Consider the following 22,761-nt stretch of genomic DNA (forward strand, 5'->3'; position numbering starts at 1 on the left):
AAAGGGGGCCGAATAATTATGCACACACCACTTTGCAGTTATTTATTTGTAAAAAATGTTTGGAATCATGTATGATTTTCGATCCACTTCTCACGTGTACACCACTTTGTGTTGGTCTTTCATGTGGAATTCCAATAAAATTGATTCATGGTTGTGGCAGTAATATGACAAAATGTGGAAAACTTCAAGGGGGCCGAATACTTTTGCAACACACTGTATCTTGAGGTTAAACACCAGTGAAACCATCAGTTTAGAAAGAAGGTTAAAGACAACTTCCTGCCTGCAATGTAAGGCTCTCTATTATTTCTGCAAGGATCGGCGAGTGAAAGGGTTAATCACTCACCCGCTGGCTGGTAACTTATCACTGACATGGACTCAGTCCCCTTCCTCAGCAAAGCCACCGTGGCATTTTTTTTCTCTAAAGTCTTTCAAAACTTTTGGCTAATCCCCACCTGCTTGCCTGGGACCACCCCAGATGAGCATCTGTGGACTAACTGGTCGCTGCCAAGCTGGGTGCAGGCAATGGCAAGCAGGTGGGTGGCCACAGAGCTTCGGAAGACTTTGGGAAAGATAGCCGCGGCTGTCTTAAGAAAAACGAGTGGAAGATAAGAGAATCGCCTGCGGAATTGAGCGGCAAAATCGAGCCGTGTATGCCCAGCCTTACAGATTAAAGGGCAGATTGAATGAATTACAGGCGAGCGGGTGAGTGTTTAACTCTACCACCCGCCGATCCTTGCAGCAATAATAAAGTGCCTTACATTGCAGTCTATTTACACTGGAGTTACTCTATATAAAGTACTTTAAATTAAATAAATTACTACAAAAACATCCTTTACCTCCTTCAGCTTGGGCTGAATATAGGTAGTGAGGAAATGCAGTGCCTGCACATAACTTCTCTCTGTGTCAATCAGTTCATTAATTTCGGGTGCTGCATCCCTGTAGTCAGCCACATCATCATACAGAGGCTCATCAATCGTGGGGATATTCTCATAAATTCCACTGCTTCCTTCTGCTTTACTATTCACCACAGTAGGACCTCCATGGCTGGATGAGGCATCAAGTGTATAGTCAGTCTGAAAAGGAGTGTATGTTTCCTGGTCATGTAATCCATACTTTGAAAATGGCACATTCCCTGTTGTATCAGTTCTGTCCATGGAGTAAGGATACCTGCAGAGGGATATTATACACAAATATCAACATTTATGAATACAGTGAGGCATGAACACAAAGATAACTGAAATAGGAAAAAAGATCTGCCATAGGCGCCTATTATTAAGGCCGCAACAAAGGATGGGAAATTTGGGCACACAGTGGCGCCAGCTAACGGGCACCTCCCGGCAAAGAAATTTAGCTTCTTTGCTGCAAATCGCCAGCAGATTGCAGAAATGCTAAATACTAATTGCGGAGATCCCGCTATGCAATGCCGCAATTAGCCTTTCTGCAAGCCCCTGGTGCCCGTGATGCCATCGGGAACTAAATGTACCACTTATTTACAGTTTAGACACTCCTGGGGGAAGGGGGGGGTAGGGTTAGGTCCCACCGGGAGGGGGGTCTTAGGGTTATGCACCACCAGGAGGGGTCTCAGGGTTAGGCACCCCGAAGGGAGGGTTCTGTGTGAGAGTGGGGTTAGGTTTAACCATAGTAAAATATAGGTAAACATTACCGATATTATACTATCGGAATCCAACAGAAAATCACTAATTGTAGCAATATTCTACTAGTGGCAACCCCCTTTACCCTTTTTTCCACGTGCTTTTAGTTTATGTATGCAAGATAACTGTACCGATAAATACAGTATTTTAATGAGGAAAGTTAAAAACTTTCACGGTTATTGTTATTAGATATATACTTTTCTATGGTAAAATAATCCAACCACATATTGATAAAGTTACAAGAATGAGTAAAATGTAAATAAAAACAGAATGCGGTCATCTGCAAATCATTTTAAAATCATATTCCCTCTGCTTCTAACTAAAGAATGTATAAAAACAGCATGAATGTTGAAACTGAGAAATTATTTAGAAATATTTCCTTTGAAACAATACCAGTTGCCTGGTAGTCCTGCCAATTCTTTTAATAATTTTTAGCCAAAGACCAAGAACAAACATACAGCAAATCAGGTGTGTGACATGCGCCATTTAGGCTGCAAGAAGATCGAGTATTGACATACTAACCTGGCGGTCTGTGTCCTGATGATCCGAATCATTGGGTGAAACCGGTAGACGAGGTCCGGGCAGCTGTTGAAACCCCCACTTCCATTTGGAGACCAACTACTACTATCTCTGCTATTTTGCAACACCTTTAAAGGGATTATCCGCATATAAGCACATGGAGGCTGATACCTATCTGCAAAAGGACACGTAAGCCTGCTTCTAATCCGTCATATTGTTGAGACCTATAAGTTGCCTCATATTGGAACTGTGCACATTAGCTCATATTGAGTTCTATTGCTCCAATGGATGCTGTTAGCCTGCTATAACGCCACTTGTCTCTTACCTCAAGCGACATGGATGCATATGTTATGTGTTGAATATAACCACCTTTTTATGAGTTGATACATCTTGGAACAAATAAAGGGTTTATCCAGATGTACTCTTTCACAGACAGCTTTTTGCTGCCACATGCATAATTTGAAATCCTTCTGGAGTCTGTGAAGTGCCAAACCTTCTACAGCCAGTCTGTTGCTGCTTCCAAACTAATATGATTATTTCACTTCATGTCATCAAAATTGCTTTATGGAGGTGCATTGTTTCTGCAATACTTTGCTTTGACCAAGAGACTCTAGGTCAGCCTTTTGCTGACACTACATTACCTTGCATCCCTGCAATATGAACTCTGCTTGGAACTGCCAGGTCAGCCTTTCGCTGACACCTTACTGTTTCTATTTGTTACAGCATCATCATTTGGAACTTTTCTAATGTGCCATCAACATCCATTATAATATTTGGCTTACTCTAGGAACTTTGTCCATACTACATAAACGCCTCAAGCCCATGTTTATGGTTTAACATATCCTATTACAGCGTTGCTTGCTATATGGTGGAACTGTTTTCTATTTGGTGTTTTTTCCTGGTCATTCAGATCTCCAGACTGTATGATTTTTCTAAAAGATGTTTGAAATATATATCAATAAATGTGAGCAATTTTTTTATCCCATTTGTGGTCATGACTCATTGAGTTAGATTTGGGTGCAGATGGGTTCTGCTTTACTTCTGTGCTACTTATTCAAACCCAAATCACTGAGCCATGTTTATATTTTGATCTTACATATATAATCTTACAGTGGATTGGTGTTGGATGAGTCATGTACTTACATTTTCTATATCAAATTTTACTTATTTGTAAGGGCTCTTAGCCACACTCACGTTTTTAGCAACGATTTGCAGCAGCAAATGTTATGTAATCCTTGGTGGACATCAAAAGTGCATGGACTGCAATGTCTGATGTGCCCATCCATGCTCTGTGATTCACCGTGGTTTTCCCACGCATGGTTCCCGAAGTATTACTGCAAATGCACTGCAATTTCCATTCACTGTAAATTACACTACAGAAAAACGCATCAAAACGGAAGTGCCTTGCACTGACATTTCCTGATGCGCTCGAATCGGGAAGGGGACTAAGAGTCATTGTGCAAATACAAATTAAACGTTGCAGCCCTGCTGGTCTATTTCTCTGCAGTAGTATCTGATTAAAACCAGAAACTAGCATGCAGCTAGTCTTGTCAGATCAGACTTATAAGTCTGAACCACTGAAACACCTGATCTGCTGCATGCTTGTTCAGGGGCTATGGCTAATAGTATTAGAGGCAGAGGATCAGCAGGGCTGCCAGGCAACTGGTATTGTCTAAAAGGAAATAAACATGACAGCCTCCATATACCTCTCTCTTCAGTTCCCCTTTAAGAGTAACTATGAGTGGCTGAGAAAACCAGGGAGGCATGTCTAGTTTACTCTGCTTACTCTGCTAAGAGGAGGGATGTATCCTGATTGGTGTGAGTGAGGCTACAGTGTATACAGTATGCAATCTGACCCCTGCTGCTCTACAGACCAGTTTCAGGTCAACAGCAGCCATTGCATAAAGCCCCATCTACTCCATACAATTTTTTGTCCGATTCAATTAATTTCATTTCATTTGATTCAATCCGACATGTCCGATCGGGATTCGATTCAATTTGCCATTGCAAAACAATGGCAAATTGAATTGAATCGAGTCCCGATCGGACATGTCGGATTTAATCGAATCGAATCAATGAATTGAATCGAGTCGGACAAAAAAAATTGTATGGTGTAGATGGGGCTTTAGACTGAACAAGGCTTTTGGACTAGCTTATAATTCCCCACCCACTGGCTGCAGATAACAGATATGTAATATTTACGGTATATGAAAGATTTCACATTTACTTAATTAAAATATTTTGTATTAGGTACATTCTGACCATAATAAATTATTCAAAAATATGTATTCCTTTTAACGGAATCTCTTTCCAATTGTGATTTGAAAGCAGATGAGTGATAATTCACAGGCTCATCTAATACTGACCTGCTGGATGGAAGACTCGGTCTCATGTGGTTGTCGGTGTCACTCACACCTGCATGATCATATAATGCTATATCATAAATCTCTTCCTCTTTAGGGTCAATCAGTTCATAGAGCCCGTTTTCTTCATCACTGCCTTCCAAGTCTGGGTTATGCGACATGGAATGTTCTACACTTGTTTTTTTACTTGATGGAGAGTTCCCAGGCTGAGATCTGCAATATAATTAAGCACTTTCAAGCAAACAATGTAAGAAAAAAAATACCAACAAAACAATTAAGGGAGCCCACAATGCAAGCACACAATGCTTCAGTGCTTGCCATGAAACTGTATATTACAGCACCTCAGGAGATTAATGACAAGTAAGTTGCCTTCTCCATCCCAACCACAACTTCTGCTCTACATTCAACTTTCACCTGTCCTAGAGTCACCTCCTCCCATTGACATACACAGCAGGGTTTCTCAACTCAGTTCACGAATATCCCCAACAGGGGCACGTTTTGCAGAAAACCACAAACATTAACAGGTGAGGTAATAAGTGTCTCAGCAGAGCTCAGCTACGTCTGGATTTCCACAAAACATGCACTGTACGATAAATTTGAGAACGGAGTTGAGAAACCCTGGTATACAGGACTTCTCTGAAGCAGCTCCTGTTCTCTAGTATTCCCTTCCACATCCGACTCATCACTTAAAACTAACTTCTTCAGTCAAGAAAATAATCAAATGCATTACCTCCAACCACTGGCAAAGCCCTGTAGAATCTGACAAAGGAACTGACTATGTTAGAGCTCACAATTCAGTACTTGTGTTCCAGGTTTAAGTCTCAGTGATGACACCACCTACATGCATAAAGGTCTAAGGTCAGCACAAAAGGAAGGATAATTACTCTTGCTGGGGGTTTAAACCTGTTGAACTGGAATTATTTATTTTACTCCATGGTCTGCAGAAAGTATAAGCGGTTTCTTATTTATCTGAAGAACAGTGAAGTTTTGTCTTCATTGGGAAGTCCAGAGCCTGCAAACCTAAACAAGCTAAATAACTGCTGCAGCTCTACAGCCTTCTGGAACAGATATTTAAAGCCCTAGTAAAATAAAACAAAACAAAAACAAAACTAAGTACTAGTAGGAAAATGACTAGTTCAGCACCAGCCCATAATTCCCAGTTGTGGTGAGGAATTATCTTCACAACTCAAGCAGTTAATCTACAGTATACATGTCAAACTCTGGCACCCTCAGAGCCATTCAATTTGGCCCTCAAGTGGTTTCCCCACTTTGCATTATATTTGGCCCATTCTAGATCACCAAGGAAGGTATATTGGAGGTGAAGCTCTAGAACGCCAGTGAAGCCATATGGGGGAGGTAGGGGGAAACCACTAAACACTAGGGAACTGTATAGGGGAGGGTGGGGGCCTCTATACACCAGGGAATTGTATAGGGGAGGGAGGACCACTAGACACCACGGTAATGTTTGGGGGGTGGGGGGGGGGCATAAGACACTTGGGAACTTTATAAGGGAGGAAGGTGGCCAGTAGACATTAAGGTTGGCCTGCGACTGGGCCCCAGTGTATAATTTTGGCTCACTTTTTATTTGAGTATCAGCGACACCCCTGATCTACAGGAAATAAGAAATAAGTACCTGTTCTACTTCAGGCGGTCTTAGTTCCCAAAAAACTAATGTAAGGCAAGATGTGCATGCCTGCACCTCCTCATGTTAGTCTATGAGGAGCTAGGACTGCTGGAAATGATCACTGACAGTTCTAGCTCTCAATGGCCTTGATTAACAGAAGTTGGGGAGAGCTTACATGATCGCGCAAACTACGACTGGATTGCTTGAAGAAAACTTTACTATTAGGTGGCAAAGATCTAGAACCCTCATGAGGGTCACATCAGAACACAGTAAGGAATGTTGAAAGGCAAAGGAAATAGAAATTGTGTAATTGCAGCAGTATACAACTGCAGTAGCAACTTTTTGTTCAGGACTACCTGAATATACAGCTATTACATAAGAAAAAAAAAGTACTGTAGCTGCACGTATGTGATTACACCTGCAGGATGGCAATTTCAATCACCTTTCATCAGTCCTCACTATGGTTAGACATGACTCAGGTGAGAGTTGCAAATATTAACCACCTAATAACAGACACATTTTTAAAATAACCCAGTATAGCTTGTAGGATCACCCATGCTCTCCTCTGCTCTCCAACTTCAAGTGAAGGATCGCACTTGCGTCTGCAAGAATCGCAGATTATTCCCCGCAAACGTTTTGCCGCACAAAGCGTTTTACAAAGTGTTTTAACTTGAGGAGTTTTTTGCTTGTTTTTTGTTTGTTGTTTTTTGTTTTTACAGTAGACATTGATTTCAAAGTAAAACCACATGTATTGTGCGGTAAAGTAGTGCAGGTTGCATTTTTGTGACATAATGTGGAATAGCATATGCCTCCGGAAAATGCACAGGCACCATAGACTATCATTATATGCGATTCCGCATGCATTTTTTGTATGCGGCAAAATGCTGCAGATTTGCTCAAGTGTGACCCTTGCCTGAGTAAATCCTGTTGCAGGTCAGATGCTGAAGCTGTGAAGAAAACACCCCACCGCTAATACATAAGAAAAAGGTTTATGAGTTATGGGATGCTGCAGAGGTTTTACGTACTTTAGAAGGACTTCATACTTCTGAACATTTTTAGATCAAAAGTAACCCTGCATCAGACTTCACATAGTGCCCAGTCATTCTATGGATGTATTCTGCGAGGCCTTACCTTTCTCCCTGCGGTGCTAATGTGGCAAATGAGAGCAGTATCGAGATGTTCTTGTGTCAGTACATGGTACAGAAGAATGAGTAAGGGCTCGTTTCCATATAGCGCTCTTTCAGCCACGCTTATGGAAAAGTGATCTCAGGGATAGCAGACAGTGCATACACTGTTGTCTGCTGTTTTCATAGATGCGCTGCGATTCACCACTGAATCGCAGCGCATGGTTGCCTGCATTTCGGGGAGATTTCGCCCATGAATTGTAATAATTTTAGGAATATAAAAGGACAGACATTTAAAAACAGAAGTGTATTGCAGAGCCTGTATAATACACTTTCCTGGCCAGCCAGACAACCGATCGGACTGAACCAAACATCCCATCCATACAGCCTTGCTTAAATATAGCTATAGCAGCGCTGCTAGAGTAAGGTTAAGTTGTCAGATTAGATTCACACCCTGAAGAAACGCCCACGGCGTGAAACGCGTTGGTGGGCGGAGCCTGTTCATACCTGGTCAGCCAGCCCAATCCACGCTGGAGGAGACTCCTGTGCCGTTTCCGAGCTGCGGAGTTGGCATTCTATCGGCAACAAGCGCTGAGATCATGACAGTGGGCTAAACTGGGACACCAGTTAGCTCCAGGTCCGCGCTGAAATCCAGCCAGAGATACTGCGCAGCAACGTAGAACAAAGGGCCTCCCACATAGCTGAAGACCTTTACTTGATACAAACAGGACTGCTATGAAAATTTTGGTGAGATTATTCCATTACATATATATGCAACCAGCCAGTTTAATATAGCGGAGATCGAGTTGTGACACTTGCGGTGAATTTTGTACTAGCCTGCTATAGACCCCTATATAGGCTTGTGTGAGCTATATAGTGGACTGGGACTGTGAATTACTTGGAGTAATGAATCTACGGTAATTTGACAACTTGACCTTAATCTAGCAGCACTGCTGTAAGTATATTTAGGCAAGGCTGTATGGATGGGATGTTTGGTTCAGTGTGATTGGTTGTCTGGCCAGCCAGGAAAGTGTATTATACAGGCTCTGCAATACACTTCTGTTTTTAAATGTCTGTCCTTTTATATTTCTAAAATTATTACAATAAATATGATATTTTTTATTATTACACGTGATACCTACTAATGATTTATAGTGAGTTCTGAGAACTGGTTGTGTAGAGCAGTGTTCCCCAACCCTGTCCTCAAGGCCCACCAACAGTGCATGTTTTGTGGAAATCTACAAAGGTAGTTAATCAGCTCTGCTGAGACACTAATTACCTCACCTTTGCATGTTTGTGATTTTCTGCAAAACATGCACTGTTGGTGGGCCTTTAGGACAGGGTTCGGGAACTCTGGTGTAGAGGACAGCAGGAACTAACTGTATTAAGATTAATATATAGGAGGGCGAACTAGACCCCTATCTTACACTTGACCAGCTGTACCTTGGATCAGAGTTTTCTGACGCTTTCTTTTTGTTCGATTACGCCTGCGATCCCATGCAGTATAATGAATGGGATTGCAAGTGCAGCCCCCCCGGGGAGTCACGTGCAACACAGAGCCATGCGGCTCCACTTTGCAAATGGAAACGAGCCCTAAAGAAGCAACCATTAGCACACCTGGGACCAGTTCTAGACTTCCTGCTGCCTGAAGCAAGATGCCCGAGATCACCATGGCCAGTCAGAGGGGAAGCTTTGGCAAGAGACCAATCAGGCAGGGGTGCTGGCACCAGACCAGCCAATCACAGCTGCCCGCTGCTCCTTTTGCTGATGATGCTGCGGGTGGGACCACAGCTTGATCAATGGGCCAATCACTGCACTCGATCAGTAGCAGAGACCTATCAGATGCCACTGCTACTGATCAAGTGCAGTGATTGGCCCAATGACAGTGCAGTAATCTCACCTGCAAGACCATCCCACCCGCAAGACCAGTTAGCAAAAGGAGCAGCGGATGACTGATTGGCCAGTGTGGTGCCAGCAACCCGCCTGATTGGTCGCTTGCCAAAGTTTCCCCTCTGACTGGCCATGGTGATCTGATCTCCTGGGGTGATGGGATTTTATTGTAGCATGCTTTGATAAACAGGCATATTTTGACACCTCGCCCGCTTATGCAGGTGCCCCCGGTCGAATGAGGATGGGGATTTGGGGATGCGTGGATGAGAAGGGTAGTATGTGTGCCAGGAAGGTGGGAAGAAGAGTGGAGAGGAGGCAGGCGCCAGGTGGTACAAACTGTTTGTCCAAACACCACATCCTAGATCCTACATACAACAGCCTCTGCACTGAAGCCGAGGTTAACTTACAATTATGTCAGTGGAAGGGGAGCATGGGAAGTAACCTCTCTAAACCCTTCCTAACACCCAGCCCTAATCTCCCCCAGTGTTAAACTCTTCCTAATATCTAACCCTAACCTTGTGCTCGAAAGTAAACCCCTTCCTACCACCTATCTCTAACCTCCAATCCATAACCAACAAAATAACTTCCTCCAGCCATATCCCTTTGGAAAAGTAAGTATAAGCAAGAATTCTTTAACAGCTATCATCTTTTTCTCTGTCACACAGCATTACTGGAGTCTCCATGGCAAATCCTCTTACATACTACACAACCAGCCACGTGGCTGAGCTGGATGTTCCTGTTTGTAAAGCGGTCACAAACCTTCCTGTGTGAATCATCACCACTTAACCACCTGACACCACCTGTCTGTGGCCAGCTTCTATAGCGGAGGCAGGATTTTTTTTTCTCATGTTAGTAAGAAACTGATATGCAAAGATGCCATTATAGTGTTTGTTTTGCTTTTGTTTTGGTCTCCACTGCTGTGTGATAAACCTCCCCCTCTATTATTTCAGCAGCAGGTCACTGGTGTGACTAAGTACTGATTATAGGGTTTGTATAGGGATGGCCAGCAGAAAAAGACATTATAAAGTACCATATGTAATGTGAAAAGCGGCGTAGCAATCACTATAGCAACCATAGCGGTTGCTATGGGGCCCGCGGCAGCCCTACGTCACAGGGGGCTCGTAGCTGAGAGTACTTTTTTTTTTTTAATCATTATAATGCTGGCCCGCCCCCCCCCCCCCCATAGTTATAACAGAGCGGGCCGCCCCTCATCTCTAAAAGTGGCTGGTGAGGAGGGGGACTACTTCCGGCCGACGCGCATTGATCTACTCCCTGGCAGCCGGCCCGGCAATTACTCTATAGTTTCGGGCTTCCGACCAGCTAGGGAGGAAGGAGGAGTGACGGCCTCACAGAGAGGGAGTGTACCGCGGACTGGCTGCCTCAGAGAGTGCTGCGACTAGAGCCGGAGCAGAGGAGCGTGCCCTGGAGCCGGAAGAGCATGCCCTGGAGCCGAAGGCCTGGACTGGACCCATGCATCACCCGAGGAGCAACCTGACCCATCACCCGACCCCACATCAGGCAAGCTGCAGGATTGTGTTAGTATGTGCCTGGTGGTGCTGGCTGCTGTGGTCTGTGGACGGAGGTGCGAGGGGGTCGGGGGGGGGGGGTAATGGGGGCCATGAGGGCCGGGGGGGGGAGAGAGAGTTGCTGACCAACCACCACCCATGCTAACCTACATGTGGGGGGAGGGGGGGCTGCAGTGGCACCCATATGGCTAACCTATATGGGGGGGGCTGCAGTGGCACCCATATGGCTAACCTATATGAGGGGGACGGGCGCAGTGGCACCAATATGGCTAACCTATATGGGGGGCACGCAGTGGCACCCATATGGCTAACCTATATAGGGGGGGCAGTGGCACCCATATGGCTAACCTATATGCTGGGGGGGGCAGTGGCACCACCACCACCATATGGCAGGCTAAGGGGGCAGTGGCACCACCATATGGCTAACCTATATGCTGGGGAGGGGGGGCAGTGGCACCCATGTCTGGCTAACCTATATGCTGCGGGGGGCAGTGGCACCCATGTCTGGCAAACTTATATGCTGCGGGGGGCAGTGGCACCCATGTCTGGCCAACCTATATGCTGCGGGGTTCAGTGGCACCCATGTCTGGCTAACCTATATGCTGGGGGGGCAGTGGCACCCATGTCTGGCCAACCTATATGCTGCGGGGTTCAGTGGCACCCATGTCTGGCTAACCTATATGCTGGGGGGGCAGTGGCACCCATGTCTGGCTAACCTATATGCTGGGGGGGCAGTGGCACCCATGTCTGGCTAACCTATATGCTGGGGGGGCAGTGGCATCTAGGATGGGTGTGGGAGGTCTAGAAGGGATGTGGGAATGTTGGGCTGGAGGGTCCTGGAGGAATGTTTGGGTGGGAGGTCCGAGGTCCGTGGGGTTGGAAGGTCGTGTGTGTGTGTGTGGGGGGGGGGGCATAACATTTTTTTGTTATGGGGCCCAGTCATTTCTAGCTATGCCCCTGAATGTGAACATGTAAAATGTGGGCCATATAAAATATTAGTTACATACTATGGCTGCATTAACTCAGGAGGTGCACTGTACATTCCTTTTGAGCACACATATCAGACAACAAATGAAAAATGTGTTTGCAACCAGAAACTCTACTTACCTCTTTTGCATTTGCACCAGAAGGTTCTGAAGACGTGTATTAAAATCACTATTCCTCAGATTAGTGAGAGGTAATGGACCACTGGACGGATGATTCTCTTCCTCTGCGTCTTGGAATGAGGCATCACAGGAGTAGCTATGGTGCCAACCGGATGACTTGCCACTATGTTGAGACTGACCAGCAGTTATCCCAGGAAGCTTGTTGTTTGCAGCAAAACCGTGTTCATAATAATCTTCACTCCTAAGATATACATGTAGCAGAGGATATCAGACAATACTGAAAAGGATTCAGGGCATTATAAAACAGTCAAGATCAGTGCAAGCTCTGCCAGGTTACTACCAGTTTCTGTCACTCGGAAATTATGTTTTGGTTATAGAGCAAAAAGGGGCTTGAAGACTCCAACAAATGTCTACTAGTTCAACCTACCAGTAGTTCTTCTGCTTTTGCCATGATGTAAAGTAAAACAAAATTAAACTCCAAATTGAAGAAGACAAATATTCAAAGCAATCATGGTGAGTGCAAATTTTAAGTATTACTTTGGAACTGAACCCTTCAAATAGAGTAAGCAAATGTGCAGTTCTGCTTGCTTGCAGCTGTTCACTTAGCCGTACAAGACCACTCCTACCTCCTAATTTCCTCTACCCAATCTAAAGCCTACAGCCTTGTACATACCTTACTTGGTTCTCAGTCAAGGCAGCTGTTCAGGGCCACCTCTGCTAAAAATCTAGCATGTATACAGCGGCCCCCAGCCCTCCATTATGCATTAGCAAGAAATCCAGACTCCTAGATCATCCGAGCCTTGGCCGACTCAATTGTTTTTCCTCCTCATCCCTCCAGCTTCATACCGCTCTTTCTATCCACCACACCCCACAATTGCCACAGAATGCATTACTAGGCTCTAGGTATCTGTACAGAGTTGGGCCCTGCACTGTCGCCCCAGGGATTGAGATTTATTGTTGCTAACCACCCAGTGAAGTATAAATCCTGCCTCCTCATGTAGACCCAATGGTTTTTGCTGCATTGCAGGAAGGCTGGGACATGTAGTCAGTCATCTCTGATTTGTCCTACATTGGGTGCCACATGATCCAACCCGATTAACCTATCCAATAGCTAAATTTAGAAAGCAGAACCTGCAAGTAGTAATGCACCAGCTGTGTGACCTACATGCATGGACATTTACCTAATATGTCTGTACATCGCCGTGTGATAAAAAAAAATACATGCGCAATCGCCTAATGTCTGTACATAGCCGTGTGATCCAACATACATGGGCAATCACCTAATGTCTGTACATAGCCGTGTGATCCAACATACATGGGCAAACACCTAATGTCTGTACATAGCTGTGTGATCCAACATACTGTACATGGGCAGTCACCTAATATCTGTACAAAGCCGTGTGATCCAACATACATGGGCAGTCACCTAATATCTGTACATAGCCGTGTGATTCAAAATACAAGGGCAATCACCTAATGTCTGTATATAGCCGTGTAATCCAACATACATGGGCAATTCCCTAATGTCTGTTCATAGCCATGTAGCTCAGCATTCATGAGCAATTACTAATTGTTTGTACCTAACCATGTAACCTAACATACATGGACTATCACCTTATGTATCAGATACGTGATCAAACATACTCAGTAAATATTGTCCCCAGGGAAACACTACTGCTTTATGGCTCTTGCTGCCTATGGTCAAGCTTTTAAGCTACATACACAAGTCCAACAAGCACACTGTGCACATGACCACCCACACGACCTGACAAACCACACGACCTGCATGTCCACACGTCCGGACGGATAAACAACCAACTCATTTACATACTGCGTAAACTAGCGGAACGACCGACTACACATTGAAAACAAATACAAGTCGTTTACAAGTAGTGCAAACATCTTGTACACACGCAGTAACTGCACAATATCAGACCAACAGTCGTGTGAATAGATCTGACAGTTGGATCATTCGAAATACCTGTTATCAGTCGCTTGTCAAGTTGTTTGCACACATACACATGCCTGATTGTCATCCAACAGTCTAATGCTGGGCATACACGGATAGATTTTGCGGCTCGATTAACCTGCCGGATTGACTTCCGCCGCGTCCCCGCTCGCGCCTGGATCGATTCCCATTCGTCCCCGCGGGCGCTTCCTTATCTTCCACTCGTTTTCCGCTATTGTCCGCCCCGCGGGTATCGAGCAGGGAGTCGATCCGTCGGGCAATCAGACCTGTCGGAAATTATCAATCGAGCTATCAGCGGCTCGATTGATAAGAAGAATCTATCCGTGTATACCCAGCATCAAACAGACTAAAGTTGGACAATCAGGCAGTTTTGTGTGAGTTTTGTGTGCGTGTGCACTGGCCTTTAGGCGTGCCACTATTCATCCTCACCAGCACAAGCCCTCATTATCACTGGTCAAAGTGGATCAGGTCAGTTTATGGCTGTGTTGTACTTTGCTCTGCAGTTTACAGCCTGTGAAAAAAATTATATAATGGCTCGATTGTTGTCAGGATTTCCATTATGCAATACTTGATTTCAGCACAGGGTGAATAAACCGGATATACATAGCTGTAGTAAATGTCCGTAGACCTGGTGATTCTACAAGCAACGAACAGCATTTACAATTACATTCAAAGCCTGCCTGTTGCAAAGGACAAGGAGATAGCAGAATCATTAGTTATGATTGTGTCTGTCAAAGAAAGGCTAATAATAAGTTTGCATTAGATAACTTTAGTGAAATTTTTCCATTTGTGACAGTATCCATGGTTTAGTACAGGGGTAGGGAACCTATGGCTGGGGAGCCATATGTGGTTTTTTTGATGGCTACATCTGGCTCACATACAAATCAGTAGAGGTTGATTCTCATTAAGCTACACTGCTCAAGCAGCACAGCGTAGTGTGGCAGCGCAAGTAACATTTTCAAAGTAGGTACCCCAAAACGAACGGCTGCTCCAATTGTCCCACTCTGGACCCTGTCAGGTCCAGTGACTTTGTAGGACAAGATCCCTGCACTTTGGCCCAATAGGCTATTGGGCCAATCAAAGTGTGGGGATCTCGTCCTACAAAGTGAATAAACACCCAAGTCAGCTAGCTAACTGTACTAGCTGATAGTCAGTATTTCTCCTGTCTGGCTCTCAGGGAAATTGCTGATGTTGTTGAAACCCAAGAAAAGCTGAAGACGTGTCTGACACTGCCCTTGCCTGGCGGATAAACTGTATACACATCACCATGGCAAGAGGGACTTGAGCCCTACTGTCCCAGTTTGAAACATATTATATGGCTCTCACGGAATTACATTTTAAAATATGTGGCGTTTATGGCTCTGTCAGACAAAAAGGTTCCTGATCCCTGGTTTAGTAGGATACAGTAGGCTTTATGCACAGACTTGTGGTAATATTGCCGTGCACAGACATAGCATGGCAATTTACGCTTACTAGCAGCACCGTGTACTACAAGTTATGCTATTAGCGTGACTCATGGTACTTGACTCATGGTATCATCTGCATATAAGTGGTACTGAAAGCCAAATGAGTAGCTGGATAGAGCAGAGGCTGGACAGTGCTCTGCCTCTGACACAGGTGACCAGGGTTCGACTCTTGGCTCTGACTGTTCAGTAAGTCAGGAAGGAGTTATAGATGCAAATAGGCAACACCTTCTTCCATGTGAGCTCATCTCTGCCATTTTAAATATCTAGAACTACTTAAAACTCATCTTGTAAAACAAGCTGTCCTGAATGTACAGTGCTGCAGAATATAGCAAATATAGTCCCTATAATTCCTATATAATTGCAGCATAATGAACAGAGAGCTCTTTAATGATCCTATTAAATAACACCAAACACAATCATAGCGTAGAATGCAATTATCCTATTGTGATGCAGCATGGAATGCCTGCAGAGGTAACCAGTTAATATTCCGGTGAGATAGCCACAGAGCAATCATTGTCTGCAGCATTGTAATAAGTTGGGGCTTTGGGTCTGCTATTTTTATTGAAGGTAGAGCTGATGAAATAGTCTCCACCCCAGACAAAACCTTATGATTCTGAGTCATCTGCCTGCACAACAGCGCATTGTTACACAAGCCCACAAACAATGCTTTGACTTCCAGTACAAACAGCCTAGTGAACGGTCAGGAATAACAGAGCACTCTTCACCAGCAGTACAGTGGAATGCTATTCCATGCGTAGTTATAGGACACAATGCTGGTTCTCAGCTTCCCAGATCTGTAGTGACAACTGACTGAAGGTTTTTCTGCCACAACTGCACATTATTTGCATGACTGCCACTGCCAGATATAGGCTATCATTTATAAAGCATTTCCGCATGCGGAAATGCTTAAAACAGCTGACTTTACCAAACACTCAGCAAGTTCGGCATTCATAAAGCCTCTTTCCGCATGAAAAACTGACACTACCGAGCAGAGTGATAAATCACCGCCTTGTGCGGTGATTATCAAAACAAATGTAACAAAATGGTAATTCATAAAGAATTACGCAAGCGGTATGTGGATGGGAAATACCGCTCCCTCTCATGTGGCGATACTAATGTAAAGTTAATTGAGACACAGACCTCCCAGGCAGCTGCAGTAGAACGGAACACGGAGAAATGTATCAACTCGGCTACTTCCTGTGTCTCCGCCTGCCTACCGCCAGCCTACTTTGGGGAATCTCCGCACTGCTATCGCACCTGGATACATTTTTATGAATGCCCACCCAGAATTCTAAAATACCGGCAGCTGTGTTTTCCCGCATTGATTCTCCTTACCGACAGCTCCTTCATGAATGATACCCATAGTCTCAGGATTTCTCCACGTTTATTCCCATTCCAACAAAGACATTCAGCTTTTGCTATACAATATTACAATACATTTTTGTAATTCAGTTTTATTTAAAAAAGGAGGTTTTTCCACTTGCCGACAGCTAAGCATCTTACTTTTTTACGCTGTAGTGGTCCATTAAGAGAACAAATAATCTCCTACCTTAAATCATGATAGAAAGCAAAGTTCTTTCAGTTGCTTGTGTTGGGATAAGAGAGCGGAGGGACCTGTTGCCGAACTGTTGCGCACACGCTCCCGTGTGCTAGCTACATTTGTAGCTGGTGTGTATGGGCCATTGTAGCTGGAGGCTGGCACACGGGAGCGTGTGCGCAACAATTCGGCAACAGCTTGTCGCCAGGTCCCTCCGCATACACACTGCGGAAGAGGGACGAGTGATGCGACGGAAGCTGTCGCCGACGTTCCTCCCCACCGCCGGAAGCTCCGTGTATCGGCTATGAGGTTGCTGTCGCTAGTCCGCATACACACGTGGACTAGCGACAGTTGCAGCGAAGTTGACCGCGCCAATCGCCTGGCGACAGCAGTGACGGTTGGGGGCGCGCGCCCCATACTCATGGGCGACTTGTCGCCGCAACACGCACGTGCCACGTGGTTGCGGCGACAATTGTAGCCCGTGAGTATGGGCCATAAGACAACACGCACTTGCAGACACAGATAATAAAAGTTAATACTTCTCTTTAGGAGAAAATGAGAATACATAAAAAGAATGCTCCTGTACACCGCTGTAGAAAATAAAAAGAAACAATCGAGAGCCCACGATAGTGTAGCATGTTAGCTATGAGATACATTTTGTATAAGCGTGAGAAACTATGCACAAGAATGGGTTACCTCCAAGGTACCCACTCTATAGGCAGGTGGGGGATTTATCCTGTCCCAATTCAGGTTAAAGGCTCATACACACATCAGACCATAGTCTTTGGAAGATGAAAGATCACAGACCAATTTTACCCCCTTCCATGTAGTATGAGAGCCATACTCTACACAGTCTATTCTATGGAGCTGCACTCCCCATCAGACAGAAATCTTTGCAAGATGCTGCACACAAAGATGCTGTACACATTCAAAAGATCTGTAGCTGCAAAAGATCTGTTCCTGCAAAATGCATTCATAGTCTATGATATCTGCAGATCATCATACACACCTTGTTTAACAGACATTCATCTGTAGATCAGATCCACCAGGGTGGATTTTCAGATCTGCAGATGATTGTCTGATCTGCAAATGAATGTCAGTTGGTGTGTATGATGGTCTGCAGATATCATAGGTGTGTATGATGATCTGCAGATATCATAGACTATGAATGCAATTTGCAGGAACGAATCTTTGGCAGGAACAGATCTTTTGCAGATACTGATCTTTTGTGTCTGTACAGAATCTTTGTGTGCAGCATCTTGCAAAGATTTTTTTCTGATGGGAGTTCAGCTCCATAGAAAAGACTGTGAAGGTATGGCTCTCATACTACATGGAAGGGGGTAAAATTGGTCTGTGATCTTTCATTTTCAAAAGACTATGGTCTGATGTGTGTATGTGGCCTAAGAAATCACTTTCTGCAGTAGATATATAAAAAATTGGCAAAAGCCCTTCCAGCAAAGTGGATAACCGTAGTTTGTATAAACGGAGGTCCCAGTATGGTAAAATATATTAAAAACAGTGTTAATACGTTATACCATACTAGCACCTCTGTTTTTGCAAATTAGGACACAACTGACTCATGACAACTAATTTCCATAAAAACATGGACAGCTGACCCCTGAATGTACCATCAAGGCTCTGTTATCTCCCATCCTCGCAAACCCAGTTGTGGCAGTCTTATGAGAAGTTATTGTGCCCTTAGGATTATAAAGAGTGCTGCCTTTATGTCTGTCTGCTGATACATTCTTTCAATGAAGATAAGAATTTAATCTATTAATTACACCTGTAAAAGCAGGCTAAGCAGTGAAGAATGAAACAGAGTGCAGGGTAGGGGTTTTCTCTGTTTCGTCTCTGGTTCACTTTAAAGGGATACTGTAGGGGGGGGGTCGGGGGAAAATGAGTTGAACTTACCCGGGGCTTCTAATGGTCCCCCACAGACCTCCTGTGCCCACGCAGCCACTCACCGATGTTCCGGCCCCACCTCTGGTAAACTTCTGGAATTTCAGACTTTAAAGTCTGAAAACCACTGCGCCTGCATTGCCGTGTCCTCATTCCCGCTGATGTCACCAGGAGCGTACTGCGCAGGTCCAGTATGGTCTGTGCCTGCGCCGTACGCTCCTGGTGACATCAGGGGGAGCGAGGACATGGCAACGCAAGCACAGTGGTTTTCAGACTTTAAATTCTGAAATTCTAGAAGTGATTCGGGGGCAGGGCCGGAGCATCGGTGAGTGGCTGCGCGAGCACAGGATGCCTACGGGGGACCATTAGAAGCCCCAAACCAACTAATTTTCCCCCGACCCCCTACAGTATCCCTTTAAGAATGGATTACGGTTAAGAACTAACCTAGAGCCCCCATCTTGTTTGTTAACCAGGGACCACCTTAACCTTAGACAGTTAGATCTGGACAACCATGCGGATCAGATGCTTGCATAAAAGCAGAAAAGAATAACATCAATTTCAACTCATGTATAACATGTAAATTAAGCCTTTAGCACTGTGACATATAATAGAGCAGTAACTTATATAACCGAGACACCACATCACTCACATGAGTGCCATACATGGCTTAAAGTGGATCCGAAGTGAACTTTTACTCATTGCATATTTGTGTTCCTTTCCTATTGTTTATAGGGCATTCCTCAAGCCAAATACTTTTTTGTTTTAAAGAGACTCCGTAACAAAAATTGCATCCTGTTTTTAATCATCCTACATGTTCCAAAAGCTATTCTAATGTGTTCTGGCTAACTGCAGCACTTTCTACTATGACAGTCTCTGTAATAAATCAATGTATCTTTCCCCTGTCAGACTTGTCGGCCTGTGTCTGGAAGGCTGCCAAGTTCTTTAGTGTTGTGGTTCTGCTATGAACTCACCCTTCCTGGCCCCTCTATGCATACTGCCTGTGTGTTATTTAGATAAGAGAGAAGAGAGAAGCTGCTCTAATCAGCTGGATAAATCGTCCTCTGAGCTGGCTGGGCTTTCACATACTGAGGAATTACAAACAAGGGCAAAGCTGTTTCCAGGAAGAAAAGAACAGCCTGAAACTTCAGTGCATGGGGGAAAGAAACACACAAATGATCTCTTGAGATTCAAAAGGAATGCTGTATACAGCCTGCTTATGTATGGGTGTATTTTCTATGTGTGGACATACTGCACATCAACCTACTTCCTGTTTTGGTGGCCATTTTGTTTGTTTACAAACAAACTTTTTAAAACTGTTTTTAACCACTTTTAATGCGGCGAGGAGCGGCGAAATTGTGACAGAGGGTAATAGGAGATGTCCCCTAACGCACTGGTATGTTTACTTTTGAGCGATTTTAACAATACAGATTCTCTTTAATACTCTAATTCCCTATACACTAAATAAACCACGCCCACAAGTTTTCAGAGAGCCTTGGCAGTAGCAAGGGCTCATGGGAGCTCAGTCTGGGCAGGAGGGGGAGGAGGTGTTACTAGCCATTCAGTTCAGAGGCAGAGGGGAGGAGGGGGGATTAGGTTTTTTTCACAGGCTGAGTGCTCAAGATACAGATAAGCCTGCCTCTGTGTAATGTTTATAAACAACATGGCTGCTGTCATTGTATCACAGGAAGAAATAATCATATTCTATTAAAGCTGTTTGCAGCTAGATTTGCTGTGTGAACTATCTAAACTTTAGAGAAGATATATAGACAAGTTACTTGTTATAGTTAGTTTTCCATCTCGGATCCGCTTTAACCACTTCAAGATCACAGGTTTTTCCGCTTAAAAACCAAAACAACTTTCACATTTCAGCGCTCCTCCCATTCATTCAGCGATAACTTTATTGTTACTTATCACACTGAAATGATCTATATATTGTTTTTTTTGCCACAAATTATGCTTTCTTTGGGTGGTAGTTTTTGCTCTGAATTATTTTATTTTATATGCACTGTAAAGGTAATAATAAGGAAAAAAGAAAAAAAAAAAAAAAGATTATTTCTCACTTTTCAGCCATTATAGTTTTAAAATAAAATGTGCTTTGGTACATAAAACCCACACATCTTATTTGCCCATTTGTCCGGTTTATTACAACGTTTAAATTGTGTCCCTAATACAATGTATGGTGATAATATTTTAACTGGAAATGAAGGAGCATTTTTCCATTTAGGGATTTTTAATACTTTTTCACTTATTACAAGAACTTTTTTTGAAAAAATATACTCATGACATCCATATTAAAAAAAGTCCCTAAGGTAACTATTTATGTAAAAAAAATTAAATGGTGTAATTTTTTTAATTTTTTTTAACAAGTGTTTTATTTCTGTAACTGTGGGGCAGGGATGGAAGGGGTTAAAAGTAATAAAATAAAAAAATAATAAACTTGCTATGGAAAACAGTATAGTGGCATAAATAGGTGTATTTTAATTTTTGGCCACAAGATTGTGCTATTGAGACCGTGTTTCTATTAATAGAACACAGCCGAACACGGAAGTGTCGGGTCTCAGAGCTTATTCGAAGTTAACAAGCTCTGCGAAGACACGGAACTGTGATCGGGATTGAGAATGAAAAGATTCTCACATCCTGATCACAGATGGAGGGGGCTGCGACGGTGGATCGGCGGAAAACAGCGAGGGGATCGTGAATGCGACGGTAAGGCAGCAGTACGCATATCTACTCCCCTGATCCGCATGTGAAGTTTAAAGGGGCGTGGATATGCGTACCAAGGATCCTAAAGTGGTTAAAGGCATTTGTAGTAGCATATCTCACAGGTGTCAGGTGTATAATTCAGGCACTACTGCAGCCAAAGAAATCAGCAGGACTGCCAGCCAACTGTGCAGGTGGAAAACGTATGTGAAACCCTACACTAATGACCTCTCCAAGAGCTAATTGGAGTGAGGTGTCAGCCAACTGGAGTTCAGTCAATGAGATGAGATTGTAAGTGTTAAGTTACAGCTGCCCTGCCCTAAAAAAACCACACATCAATTTTGGGTTTGCTTTTCCCAAGAAGCATTGCCTTATGTGAATGATGCCTCACACAAAAGAGCTCTCAGAAGACCTACGATTAAGAATTGTTGACTTATAAAAGTATTTCCAAAAGCCTTGCAGTTCATCTGTCCACAGTAAGACAAAACTGTCTGGAGAAAGTTCAGCACTGCTGCTACTCTCCCTAGAAGTAGCAGTTCTGTAAAGAGGTCTGCAAGAGCACAGAACAAGAATGGAGTTAATGGGAGGATACCACAAAAAAAAAAAAAAAATACTGCACATTTAAAGTTTGCAAAAGAGCACCTAGTTGTTCCACAGCAGTACTGGCAAAATATTCTTTGGACAGATGTAACCAAAGTTGATTTGTTTGGAAGAAACATATATGTGGAGAAAAATAGGTACAGCACACCAAAATACGCCTTCTGGAATGGCTCAGTCAGAGTCCTGACCTCAACCCGATTGAGATGCTGTGGCATGACTTTAAAGAGAACCCGAGGTGTGTTTAAAGAATGTTATCTGCATACAGAGGCTGGATTTGACTATACAGCCCAGCCTCTGTTGCTATCCCAAACCCCCCTAAGGTCCCCCTGCACTCTGCAATCCCTCATAAATCACAGCCGTGCTGTGAGGCTGTGTTTACATCTGTAGTGTCAGTCTCAGCTGCTCCCCCGCCTCCTGCACAGCTCCGGTCCCTGCCCCGTCCCTTCCCTCCAATCAGCAGGGAGGGAAGGGATGCAGGCGGGGACTGGAGTTCTGCAGGAGGCGGGGAGAGCAGCAGACTGACACTATAGAGATAAACACAGGTAGCTCTGACAAGCTGTTTGTCAGCAGCGTGGCTGTGATTTATGGAGGGATTGCAGAGTGCAGGGGGACCTTAGGGTTTTTTTGGATAGCAACAGAGGCTCGGCTGTATAGGCAGATCCAGCCTCTGTATGCACATAATATTCTTCAAACCCACCTCGGGTTCTCTTTAAGAAAAGCTTTTTACACCAGACATCCCAAGAATATTGCTGAACTGAAACAGTTCTGTAAAGAGGAGTGGTCAAG

The 22,761-nt window shown here is 44.1% G+C and overlaps 1 protein-coding gene across 1 annotated transcript in view; it reads right to left on the bottom strand.

Annotated features, from left to right (window-relative positions):
• Positions 1–22,761, bottom strand: part of ARHGEF37 (Rho guanine nucleotide exchange factor 37) — a 167,800-nt gene that overhangs the window by 100,422 nt on the left and 44,617 nt on the right. Inside the window, 3 exon segments of the mRNA XM_068277128.1 lie at positions 837–1,167; positions 4,538–4,747; positions 11,806–12,045. Coding sequence (XP_068133229.1) covers positions 837–1,167; positions 4,538–4,747; positions 11,806–11,816 — 552 coding nt within the window. The 5' untranslated portion in view covers positions 11,817–12,045.

Source organism: Hyperolius riggenbachi, chromosome 3 (genome assembly GCF_040937935.1).
Source record: "Hyperolius riggenbachi isolate aHypRig1 chromosome 3, aHypRig1.pri, whole genome shotgun sequence".
NCBI classification, from domain to species: Eukaryota; Metazoa; Chordata; class Amphibia; order Anura; family Hyperoliidae; genus Hyperolius; species Hyperolius riggenbachi.